The sequence below is a fragment of the Halichoeres trimaculatus genome, unplaced genomic scaffold (genome assembly GCF_033239565.1).
Source record: "Halichoeres trimaculatus isolate MK-OKI-2021-1 unplaced genomic scaffold, fHalTri1.1 fHalTri1_scaffold_23, whole genome shotgun sequence".
Classification (NCBI taxonomy): Eukaryota; Metazoa; Chordata; class Actinopteri; order Labriformes; family Labridae; genus Halichoeres; species Halichoeres trimaculatus.
In genome coordinates, this window is record NW_027437201.1 from 20,474,295 (window position 1) to 20,487,866 (window position 13,572).

Sequence of the window (13,572 nt, forward strand, 5' to 3'; positions counted from 1 at the left end):
TCAAGCAAATATTGTAGCCAGCTATATGTAAGGCTAACGGCAGCCCAGTGCTCTGACATATCTGTAGCCTAACGTAACAACAAGTCAACGCTGTCAGTTTGTAAGTAGTTTAGTAGCCATTTATATTTAGCACAGCTGGCAGCCCAGTGCTCTAAGGGCGCGGTCACACTGGCCATCCAAACCGTGCCATGCTTAAGCACGATTTCCCCCTCCGCAGAGCTGTTCCCCAGCTGTAGAGTACGGGCAGAGGTCACTCTACCCCTAAATGAACCAGACTTTAGCGGGTATCACACACGCGTGTGGCCCGCCTACGTCATTGGGAAGCATCTGTTTACATGAAGAGTGATCTAATCAGAATCAGCACAATGAGACACAGAGAGCACTGCTACTACTTTAGAGACTTTTGGACTTATGGCAAGTCGTTTTCACCCGACACAGCCCTCTAACACCCCTGCTTTGTATAAAATGATTGTCGAGAGATGCGCTTGCGGTGATCATACATCATGTATCGCATGAGCTGTCCGTGTGCTTGTGCTCGTGCATTAAGTAAACCGTGCCGAAGCCCACCTCTGCGAAGTGTGCCAAAGTACGGAAGTGAATCGTGCTTGAGCACGGCATGGTTGCGGTCACACTGGCTGTTTGAAATGTGCTTTAGGGCTGAAGCGTGCTTAGGCACGGTACTGGTTTGCCAGTGTGACCGCGTTCTAAAACATGTCTGTAATGTGTAACGTTAGTGAATCCTGGTTATGTCCTGCCAGTCATCTACCAATCAGAGCTAACGTAACCTCACTCTTCATTTTATTGATAGACCCTCAAGTTTGAACAGACCACTTATAGAGTGATAGAGCATGAGCTAAAGGCTAATTAGCCTTTAGCTCATGCTCTATCACGCTCCCGTTTATCTTTCTTCTTCTCTTCTGTCCTTTTTCTATCCGACAGTTAGGCTCCAGTGTCCACCATCACTACAAAATTAATCACAGAAATCATAAAGAAATCGAAACTTCATCAGCTGGCATGGTGTTGTCATAGAGACTTAGGCTTGCCGTAGATCAATCCAGTCCTGGGAGACCCAACCTGGAGGCTAAGAAGTAGCATTTTAAAATTACCTGTGTATAATCTATTCAGTTGTTTATTTATTTATAATTTCCTTTTTTAATTTCATTTTCCCCCTTTTTTCTGTTTTTTTTTTCCTTTTTCCTTTAATTTATATTGTGTTTCCTATATAAAAAAAATCACAAGCACAATTAATGTTATTATTATGCATCTTGAAAATCTCAATTAAAGAAATAAAATTTAAAAAAAATAACCTGTAACCTGTAATATTGGTGCTGATAATCTCATTTTAAAGTGTCTCCACAAAGCCCCTTTAAAAAAATATGTATTCAAACAAAATTCACATCAAAATAACCAAATGAATAAAGCAAATGAACAAAATCTCTTTGAATAAACCACCTCAAGTTTGCATGTGTTCCTAGTTTAAGGAAGAACAGCCCTCTGCTGTTTAGATAAGGAATTGCAAGTTTAGTTTTTACCTCAGCTGATTGTAATCGTTTCACATTTGTATCAGTTTTTCAGTGTCTCGCAATGCTTTGTTAAATCTCTGCTTTTTCATAAATAATGCAAAGTGACAGCAGGAAAATGTCCCCTCTGAATCCTCAGTGTGCTGTATCATCGTGTGAGAGGCAGAGCTGAGAGATAAGAAAGTGGAGAAGACTAAAGAGGACTAATTAGAGTGATAAAAGTGAGCATCCTTGGGCTTTTCATGCAGTTTTTCCTCTGGACCTCTGCCACATTCTCCTGTTTTGTCAGGTTTTCTGATGTTAAACGCTACAAGCCTCAAACGAACGTCTCAGCATTTCTTTAGATTTAAGAAAAAAACAGCATCAGCGAGAATCCGACACTCGCACATTACAGTCAGGACTGATCACTGACGAAATCACAAACACAGGATTCTGACAGGGGAGGGGTTATTCTCATGTCTTCATCGCATCGCCGTTTAAAATATTTCTCAGGAGCTAAGTGCTCGAAGTATTCTCTGAGAAACTTGATATATACGCTGCCCTTCTCCATCTGCCTCTACTCCACTGCCAGCACACACTCACAAATTTACACACACTCACACCCACACACTCATTGCCATGCAGTAAACTTCCTTTGTGATTGCATTTTCTGCATCAGAGCTGTTTGAAATTACTCTCCCTGCTGATCATGTATGCATTTCCTGTTCCCCACCTCAGTGCACTTTCACTGTCGCTGTGAAACAAACGCTGCAGACTGCACGTCTTCATCAGCGTCTGCAGCTTAGAGAGGTCAGACGGGTCAGAGGGATCAAGGCATGGTCCATTGTTTGCAGATACTCTGAAAAAAACTGAAGAAAATCACTTATACAAGCATGCCAGACCAGCAGGGGGCGATAATGTGTAGTCAGTCTGTTGTGTTAAATGTAAACAGTGTCCAAACTTGAAATTTACAACATTTCTAGGAGAGGTAGTTGCATTTATCATAAACCATCACGATTTAATCGAGTCAAACATTCTCTTTAAAGTTCCTGTGAGGAGTTTCTAAGAGATCTTGATCCTGATCCTAAACCAGGCTTTAAAATGAGATTATCAGCGCCAATATTACAGATTACAGGTTATTTCAAAATGCTACTTCTTAGCTTCCAGGTCGGGTCGTCCAGAACTGGATTGACCTACTGCACACCTAGGTCTTTATCACAACACCGCGCCAGCTGATGAAGTTTCGATTTCTTTATAATTTCTGTGACTAATTTTGTAGCGATAGTGGACACAGGAGCCTAACAGTCAGACAGAAAAAAGACAGAAGAGCAGAAGAAAGCTCATTAATAGTTATTAAAATATTTCAATATGCTACTTCCTAGCTTCCCTGATTGGGTCAAGGAGGACCGGATTGATTTAAGGCACGTCTAAGTTGCAATGACAACTTCAGGGACGGCGTTATGGGTGGGCCAAACGGTCCGAGGCCCAACCTAAACTTTTCTTTTTAAAAGAAAAATATAATTAAAACAAACAAAAAACAGTATAAAAGTTATTTTGTAAAATTTCATCACTTTGATGATGATTTTGTTATAATTTGATGCCCTCTCTTTGTAAAATAAACTGGCTGTGGTGATGTTTCCTCGCTGTTCAGACTCTGTATTTAAAGTGCTCTATAAATAAAACTGATTGATTGATTGATCTTTGAGCCTGTTGGAAAAAACAAAATAATCCAACACAGATTTGAGCCATTCAGCTTTATGTATATTTGGGTATGACCAGTGAATGATTTGGGGAAAGACTGTAGTTGCTGCTCTTACAGCCTATAATAAAGGACAGTTGTGGCAGGGAAGCCAATTGGTTTACATTGAAGCGATATATATATGTATATATATATATATATATATATATATATATATATATATATATATATATATATAAACTCTTGTAATTTAAGGACCAACCAAAGTCAGTTGTGGCCCACCGAAAACAGAAATCGTGGCTCCGTCCTTAGACAACTCCACACCAGCTGACAAAGTTTAGTAGTAAGAAAAGAGATTTGTGTTTTTCTCTGCTGAAAATGATTTCTGTGATTAATTTTGTAGTGATGGTGGACACTGGAGCCTAACTGTCAGACAGAAAAAGGACAGAAGAGCAGAAGAAAAAGAAACAGGAGAGAGATAGAGCACGAGCTAAAGGCTAAAAAGGCTAAACTGTTCATGCTAATGTTGATTTCAACCCACTGTTGTGCAGTACAAACTTACAGCTTTAGCTTGTTGTCACGTTATAAACAACAGCGATACCTAACTGTTCTGATAAATATAATACCTAATAAAAATACCTTACGTTGGGGCGTTGCATCCAGTAAAAAGTTGACTTGAACAAAGACAACTTGTCCCAAAACAAACACACGCCTGGTTAAAGTGACATCTTTACAACAGTGTGAGTGAGACTCCAGGCAGAAGGTGGCGCTGCAGTCACATTAAAACTGATCCTCCTCAAAGCAGCTTTGTTATAAATCACTGTCGTGAGTGTTGGCCCCTGAGTCCCACCCTCAGCCTCCTCAGATATAGATCAGGTCGCCTAGTGGTTCCTGTAGACTCACATTCCTTCCCCCTTTCACAGATTCACACTTTGACCCCAGCAGCAGGAGACCTGTTTCCACGGGGACTCTTGTTGTTGACGCATGCACATTTTTGAAAAGTGCCGTCAGACATGATGACAGGTAATGAAGACATGCCCAGGACTTGAATGGTTGCAGTTGGATGCCAGTGAAGAAGAGATGGGCTCCACAGCGAGGGGTAAGGTCATGGAAGGACCACGTCCCCCCATGTAGTCTCTGAACCCAGCTCAGTAAAACAGGAGGGTGGATCTCCTGAGCAGCATGTAGTGGTGTTTACGTTATCTCTTGTTGATCTGTTTCTTCCTACAGAGAGGTGTAGATACAGAGGGAGACTCTATTTGTGGTGCGAGCTGCTCCTTCGTTGTTTGGTTTACAGGAGCCAAGTTATGTTGGGGAGCACAGCGAACTGGCTCTCATCACTTCTGGAAGAGTGAGCTGCAGCTGAACGAAACAAATCACAGACTTAAAATAACCTGTTTCACATCACTGTGTCCTGTTTTCACCTTTGTGGTGAAAAGCCTGTAAAAATCCCCCCAGAGCTTTCCACGATTAGAGCAACGCTTAGAGACACTGAACTATCTGAAACATCAGCAACGCTCAGCATTAGCATTAATACTTGATAACAGGTGCTAAGAGCTCGACACAATGATAGATTTTCACTCAGCTTAAAGTCTCAGACTGTCGTTTAGTAACTTCAGTGGGCCACATGTTTGAGATTTGGAAAAAGACATTTCTGAAAGCATCTCCACGTACACGCTCGAGGGGTCGATGTGGTGTTAAGAGAAACTGTAGTTTATAGCTCTCTACCAGCTGTGACATGCTTCTTCTAGATGCAATAATTTTTTTCCTTACCTCAACAAAACAACAATAAAAGAGTCGTTTGTTGGTGTTAAAAAGATTTGAGATAATGATTTATTTAAAGGTCCCACATTATGCAAAAATCACTTTCTTAAGTCTTTCTGCAGATTAATATGGATCATTGATGTCTTCATGAAATGGTAGTAACATGTTTTGGTCCAAAAAGCCAATAAATCAAGCACAGCAGCATTGTTTCCAGGCTCTCATAGCCCCTCTGTTCAGAACGCTCTGATTTAGTGGGCGTGGCCTTCATATGTAAATGAGCCACCGCTGATACCGCCCCGCTCTTCCACGTCACTGAGAGCGGCGCCACGAGCTCCGAGTGCACAATTTTTAGAAAACGGAGAAGCTCGTTTACCGTAACATTACAGGCTAAAACAACAGGCTAACCGCAGCTAAAGTTAGCATCCTGAAGCTAACACAGAGACAGGGGGGACACTGAGGAAAAGCTCTTCCATCTGCTCCACAGCACACAGCATTTAAAATACTCACATTTCCAGGGTCCCAGGTTTGTTGGAGGATGGTTGGTAATGCGCCTGGATTCAGAACCAGTCTATTGGCTAGCCCTCTGTTGGACTGTCCAAAGTTGGAAAAGCAGTCGGTTATGAAGTGACTAGCACACACATGCACAGTTTTACTGAGTGTAGCTGGCACATTTCCTTGATAAATGAACTCTAGCCACTTAGTCTGTCTTCTTCTGAGATGGGAAGCTTGTGCATGGAACTACGTGGCTGTTTACAGCCCAAAACAGAGCAGTGATGGCTCTTCAACTTTGGCATTGGGAGGGGAGTGGGCGGGGAGGGGGTTTGAGGGTATCTGCTATGGTGGACCAATCAGGTCAGACTTGCTCCTGATTGGTCAAAAAAGGGAATCGCTGATGTCGGCAAATCCCCAAATTCCAAACAGCTCGTTTTAGGTCAGGATTTTACATTCACAAGCACTACTAAGTACAGGTTTTGTCATTAAACATCACATTTTTTGGGCTGTGAGGAAAGACAAAGACCCACAAATTTCACTAAAAGACTTAATAAAGTGACTTTTGCATAATATGGGACCTTTGCCTCTACCAGCCATTTTCAGAGCATCTTAAACGATCTTTCAAAACCCACAGAATAGTGTTTGCTATGACTGTGCAAACACCAAAACTCCCCCAAAAGAGTGGACTCTCTTTTTTTATGTGTCTATTCCTGTTTTTGATCCAAAAACAGACAAAATATGTTTGTTGATAGCGTTCATCTTGGGCGCTCCATCCTTTGATCCTTTCCATGATCTCTGTCATCTTTTCTCACGATGGCACCGCTCTTTCTCTCTGAACTACCAAGACACATCCTCAGCCTCGCTATGTCTCTGTCATCTCACATCCTTTCCTCATATCCATGCTGAGCTCTCATCCAAAGAGCACACCGCTCTCACCCACAGTAGTTTACAATCCTGATTTTGATTGACAAGCTCCAACAGACCCCTCCTCCTCCAGCTGAAAAACATAATCTACTTCTATAAACGCAGTTACGCCTGTCTGATTTCACTTCTTCTGCCAATGTATCATCTAGAAGTATCAGGTGTAGTGAAGTGAAATATTTTAAAATACTTGTCGATCCAGCTCTTATTACGGGTTATAGGAGGTGACAAGTGTAAGATGAGTTTCGCATCAGATGGAGTGTCAGAAAGCGGGTCAGTTGTTCCTCATCCCGGCATATTTTTATATTTCTGCAGCAAACATTTGAGCTGAAACGGTTCAGACAGTCCATTAATCTCATCATAAACGTGTGAGACCTCTTTCAGCACCACCTCACCCTCTTGTCTCTTCACCTTATCACGCTCTGGCTCTGAATGCCTCTCCTCTTGAACTCCTTCAGGGTGTCGTCAGCGCCTCCTGCTCTCCTCGCTGACTGGAGGGTGTGGGGGACTTGAGTTCCAGGGGAGCTTTGAATAACAGAGGGGGGAGAAATAAAAAGGAATAAGCAGCGCGAGCCCCTCAGTCCTACAGCGGCAGAGTGGAGACGCAGGAATAACCATGCCTGAGCCGGTCCCTGCAGGTATGCTCGTACTGTCTGTGTGGGTTTATTAATCTGGATTAGACTGGAGACAACAGCTGCTGGGATGCTAGGTGTCCACTTTCTGCTGCCTGCTTTGTTTGGAAATTTTAGTGACATGAATTTATGCAAAATAATTTAACTGAGGATGTTTAAAGAAGTCATGTTCTGTGAAACAAATTTAACTTTTGCATTTCTTTAAGAAAAAATCCTCCTGGTGTTTCAGCCTGATTTTAAACGACGTGTTTAAGAATAACCAGGGCTAAATTTAGCTAATGAAACACTTCCTGTTTTTAGCTCATAATGTGCATGTGCCAGCTGTTAGAGGATAAAGTAAAATCAGAGTTTAAATCTTTCTGGGTTAACGTTGAATGTTCAGTTGAGTTAGGCGAGGTTGGGTGTGGGTGGGGATGGGGTTAGAGGGTTTGGAGGGTTAGGAGGGTTAGGTGGTTAGCTTAACCCTATATGACCCAAAATAGCTGTTTACAGCATGTGAGGAAAACACATATCAGATGACCTCATGGCGTACTGTAATGTAAAATGCAAGGAGAGCAGCTTTCAATCTGCTCAGAGGAGTACAGTAGCAGAAAAACGTACGTCACATCAGAAACTTTAAATAAAAACAGCCAGAAACCAAAACCAAACTATCACAACTTTTTATTTATCCCTGAAAGGACGCGTCAGATGATTTCCTCTGCAGCCCAGTGCGACAGAAAGACATAAATCTACCGCTTTGCCTCCTTGTTGTCACCTGTCCATACCAGCGACTTCATGGGTCGTAAATGATCCCATAGTCAGCGCAGCTCATTGCGTCAGCGCGGGGTCAGTAAGCTAATGACATCAGCGCGCCAAGCTCGGTATGGTTGACTCGCTGCAGCAGGTTCAGTGGGTAAATAACGCCACGAACTGTCGACGTTACACTGCAAAAAATGAAATCTTAAGAAGTGTTTTTGTCTTATTTTTTTAGCTGAAAGTGTCTCTTTAGACTTTACAGAGAAGAGTTTCTTGTATTAAGACATTATTCTAGTTTTGAGCAAATTTTTCTTCTTCCATTTGAGGATTTTTTTTTACTTGTTAGAAGCAATTCAGACCACATTTTTGTCTTTAAATAACTTGAAACAAGACATTTTTCTGGACTGATCAGTTGAATGTGGCTCATATCAAGTATAATTAGACCATTTTTACTGAAAATAAGACAAAAACACTTCATAAGATTTCAGTTTTTGCAGTGTATGCTGCTTAGTTCCTTTTTTAATGAGAGGCAGAAGTGTTTTCCAAAAGTTATCGATGCTTTGTAAACATGGAAAACTGACTCCAAACTCATAAATTTTATAGTTTTACTCATAAAAACAACTTTCTTCTCACATATTTTCTACTAAAAGATAAAAATCATTCTTTTATTGTATTTATTTTGCTGTTTTTATTCATAAAACTGGCTTCAGAAGTCGCCTCGTGAACCCAACTTTCTCCCTAATCCTTGTCAGCTGTCCTTCATCCTCATGAAGCCGTCCCTTTTCCCCTCTGACCCCTCATGGCTGTAAATCTGTGACCCGGCTGAAACCTTAGATCAGAGGCTGTCATAGCCAGGGGGTCAGTTCGACCACATTAGTTTTACCGTCCAAGACGGTGGGCTTCGTCGATCCCCCTCAGAGTAATGTCCGTTATCGGCTTTGTGGCTCTTGTTAGCGCGCTACTGTTGAGATATTTCCTGCTGCTGTCCCTCTGCCAGCGTTTAACCCAGATATAAGCTGGGGTGTGTTTATATATGTTTAGAGAAACATAACCAGGCTCTACTTTTAATCACAGCTGCTGCATTAATCTTACATGGATGTGATTCTACGTCTGCACCACCCGCTGCAAAGCTGTGAATATGAGGCTCAGATAAACTCCACTCGGTGGGACTGTGATTTTAAAAGCTCAGTGTCTCACTGAAGAGCCGTGAAACCCAAGTCAGAACATGTTAAGCCCGAACGTTCGGCGTTGCTCCTCTTATTTTCCCACATCATTAATTATTTCTGCGTTTACACTCCACATGAGCTGAAAAGTTCTCTGTGCTGCTTCGCCGAGCAGCCCGATCCCGCCCTCAGCCAACGTCTAAAAATACCCCGCAATAACCCCTGACCTTTTTCCACTTTGACTGTTTTTTTTCTGCGTAAGATCATAGGGTTTCACACGCGCGGGCGTATCAGGTTGTGCTGTAACCCCCAGCTGAGATAAATCATTACGTAATCCGTCACTTTCATCCAGAACGTTCCCTCATGGTCAGCAGGGCCCATGATCCCCCATGAATGTGATGTGGTTCCAAAGTAGTCCATCAAGCGCATCGTGACAGATTTTATACTTAGTGGTTGGAAGTGATGCTGTAAATTATAGTCGGAGTAACTTTAATTATTACGACCAAAACTGAGCTGAAGTTTTCCAAGTGCGTTAACACTTCTCATCTTCAGGATGATTAACGTTCTGAGGAAACCTGAGAGGGAAGATGCAGGAGGAAAGGCCCATAAAAGGAAAAATAATTTAACTTCATGGCTTTTATTTGGGTTACATGTTGAAACTAGTGTGAAAACATGAATTAACCCTTTAAATTATGCATGAACAGGCTGCACTGGTCTGCAGCTTTCTGCCACTGGTGGATTTATTATTTCTGCCTGCAATTAGTAAACAAGCAGACATACATTTCGAACACGAATAATCTGGTTTGAGATGAAAATTTAATTAGATTGAAGTTTATATTAGAGCCTTTCTGTTGATGAAATCCAGCCCAGAGCTTCTTCTTCTTCTTCTGCTTCTAAATACGAGATTTTCTGTGGTGATGTCTTTAACTTACAACAGGAAAACTTCAGGATTTATGTTTCCTTTCTTGCTAAATATGAATAAAATGTATATATGAGTGAGATATTCAAAGATTATAAGGAATGAGACGTAGTCGTGACACTCCACATCAATCAAACCAACTTGCGCCACTTCCTGTAACCTGATCGACCTTCCATTGATACCTATGTTTGCTCAAACGGATCCAAACCGTATTAAATGATGCTGCGGTGATATCTTCATCAACTGACGCTGTTAAGGGGTCACCGTGGGCTTTCTGAGGCCACACAATGTCTGAGTCATGACAGACGACCATAAATCAGGCCCGTGTGGCAGCAGGGAACATGGAGGTAAACAAACACCGACATGCAAACCTGCAGCACCTCAGCCCACCGTGAAACAAACACCAAACCAGAGCTGAGGACAGAGATTTACAGCACATCTAGATACTTGTTTACGAGACAGAAATTAAAGAAATGAAAGTCGCAAAACTCTGATACATCCACATCCTCCACGACGTTTGCAAACATCTGAAGCCACAGAGAGTCTCAGAGGACGGCGTTTAAACGGAGAGGAACAGCTGCTCTGAAGTTCATTACCCAGCTTTATCACAAACTTGTTGAAAACGATGAAGATTCTCACCCTGAGGGGGTTGACTTAGCAGATGCTGATGCAGATTTACACTCAGGGCAGGTGTTAGACCCTCTCGCTGAGTACGGGAAGCACTTAAAGCAGCCTTAGAGGACGTTCTGAGCACCCTTTACACATGTCGTCCCTTTGTACAAACACAATAACAAGCATTGATTCTCTGAGGCCTTCACAGCTCAGAGACAAACCCAGGAAGAGAAAAAAGTTGTTTGGATGAGGTATCAGCTGAACCTGAGCCACATTCACCTGAACAGTCCAGAAAAATGTCTTGTTTCAAGTTGTTTAAAGACAAAAATGAGGTCTGAGTGGCTTTGAATGAATAAAAAAATCTGCAAATGGAACAAGAAAAGTTACTTTTTTGGTCATTTTTTTCCTGTTCCATTGGCAGATTTTCATTTTTGTCTTTGAATAACTTGACAAGACATTTTCTGGACATTTTCAGTTGAATATGGCACGTATCAAGTATAATAAGACAACTTGTTGCACTTGATATGTGGCTCCTTGAACCCTTAAAAGAATACAAAATTACAAGACTTTAAAGTTTTTAACAAATTTTTGAAATTATTATTTTTTCAAATTTTAAAAATGTCATTTTTTTGAAAATATATATGATTGAAGCATTTTTTGTAAAATTTTCACAGTTAAATAATTTTTGATATTTGGGAAATTTTTGCGGCTTCATGAAATTTTTGCGATTTTTTTTTTTTTTCAAAATCACAATCTTAATTTTTTTTATTTATTGTTTTTTGCAAATATTTGAAAATTAAACTTTTGTTGTAATTTTCACAGTTTTAAAATTACAAACTTTTTGGAAATGTTTGAGGCTTCTTGATTTTTTTTTCCAATTTATTGAAATAAAAAAAAAACACATCATAACCTAATTTTATTTATCTATTTATTTTCTTTTAGTTTATTTTTTGCAAATATTTGAAATTTAAACTTTTTTTTAATTTTTACAGTTTTAATTATTTTTTTATTCTGGGGAATTTTTTGCAGCTTCTTTAATTTTTTGCAAATTTATTAAAATAAAAAAAAAACACACATCACAATCCTCCATTCTCGTAAATTGGAAAAACTTCTTTTTTTTTGGTAATTATTTACTAGATTTTAACTATGTATAGATTTTATCCACTGAATAGAAGAAGGAAAAACGGAAAAAAAAAAAAAAAAAAACTTTTTTTTTCTTGAATTCAACTTTGTCATTTTATTCTAGAAAAAAATAAACAAATAAATAAAAATGTTAAAAATGGTACCAGAAAGACCAGGGTGGTGAGAGAGTAAGCAAGGGAGGAAAAAAACAACATCAACCCAATAAATAATCAAATTCATTAATGATCTGACCCATGTACTTCACACCTAATGTTTTCTCGAGCCAATCCCAGCACCAGCTCTCTAATCCAGTGGGATTATTCATACAGGGTTTAATTGTAAAATTTTGTCATTAAACTCTAAACACTTGAAAAGATTTCAGGGTATTTTTCTGTGTGTAATTCAAGCATTTTTCCCACATCAGAGCATTTTAATCATTTGATTTTTTCATTTATTTATTTATTAATCTCAAACATTTGCAGATTGCAAGTAGAAAACAGACGACACACTTTGTTGCCCAAGAGCAGCGATGCCACACCAGTCCAAAAACCCATACACAGTCAAAAGCAACAAACAATAGAAGAAAAAAATAAATACAGATAAATATTTCAACAAACCTGCAATGTTTGAGAAGGGACAGGAGGAAGCTAAAGCAGCTAAGCTAAAAACACTTTACTAACATCATCCTTTCATCATCCTTTAAGTAGTTTAATTCTACCTTTTTTAGCTCTATGACAAGCCTTAACTGAAACATCAAGCAAATAAGGTCAAGTCTGTCTGACTATTCAAGGAAAGTGTATTCAGCATGAGAGAACGTGGCTCGACTTCAGGAAGGTCACAAGACACCGTCCCTGGCCTTTAGCGTCTGCTGCAGTGACCCCCTCCCCAGAGACACTGTCTGAAGGAGCTGGGTAAATTATCTGACTCTATTTCTGATGGGAATTTTCCTTTTACCAGATTTAGGCCTCAACAATAACTGCCTCAACACAAATTTACAGTCTGTCATCAAGCGAAGCTGCGTTTTGATTCGACTGAAAGATCTCCATGGATGAACACAGAGAGTGTGTTAAATATCATCAGGATCATTTTCAAACATCTGTGGCTGGACTCAGTGGAAACTTCTCAGATGATCCTTTCACAGAATCTGTTTTCTTATGTAAGAGGTTGTATATCAGAGTTTTGGTCCAGGATTTAAAATGAAATCAGATCAGAAGTCTTTAAACTTTTATTAGACTTTGATGTGAAGATACGAGGAGCATCTATGTGGGATTAAAATGACAGAGCTGTTTGAAAAGTCGGCATCACAACGAGGTTTTAAAGGCACAGGTGACACTCAGAGTATGCCTTGTATTTAAAGTTCGTTGATGTGCTTAACAGTGCCAGAAGTGACAGCTTGGGGACAAGTGGGCGGAGCCAAGGGTTTTATTGATTTAATGTGGGAAAAAAAAAAACACTTTAGTTTCATCATTTGATCATTACAAGAATTGTGAACCTAACACCCACCCCCATGGCCCATCCCCATAACACATTGACAAAGGTACTCCCATATCAAACAGGCACCCACACACACACATAAAACAGGAACAAAACAAACAAACAAACAAACAAAATACAAAGACAGCAAAAAAAACCAAAACAATTTGAGTTGACCAATTTGATTATAACACCTACATTCTGAAACTTTCAAAAAAAAAAAAAAAAAAAAATCAAGGTTTTTTGATGTTTTTACAAATTTTTGAGTCCAGTCCAGAAAAATATCTTGTTTCAAGTTGTTTCAAGACAAAAATGAGGTCTAAGTTGCTTTAATTTTTTTTTAAAAAAGCTGCAAATAGAACAAAAAAAACTTACTTGAAAAAATTATAAAATTAATGGATTTTTTGATTTGATCAAGCAGGCACCCACATATACATAAAAAAATAAATAAATAAAATAAAATAAAATAAATAAATAAATACAAAGACAGCAAAAAAGACCCAAAATAATTTAAGGCTGATCAATTTGGTCATTACACCTA

The 13,572-nt window shown here is 39.7% G+C and overlaps 1 protein-coding gene across 1 annotated transcript in view; it reads left to right on the forward strand.

The window, feature by feature from the left end:
- The first annotated feature begins 4,156 nt into the window (after window positions 1-4,156).
- The window catches only part of LOC141785479 (myosin-binding protein C, fast-type-like), a 39,179-nt gene continuing 29,763 nt past the window's right edge, over window positions 4,157-13,572 (forward strand). Inside the window, exons 1-2 of the mRNA XM_074663809.1 lie at window positions 4,157-4,297; window positions 6,834-7,013. Coding sequence (XP_074519910.1) covers window positions 6,992-7,013 — 22 coding nt within the window. The 5' untranslated portion in view covers window positions 4,157-4,297; window positions 6,834-6,991. The remainder of the gene's footprint in view (window positions 4,298-6,833; window positions 7,014-13,572) is intronic.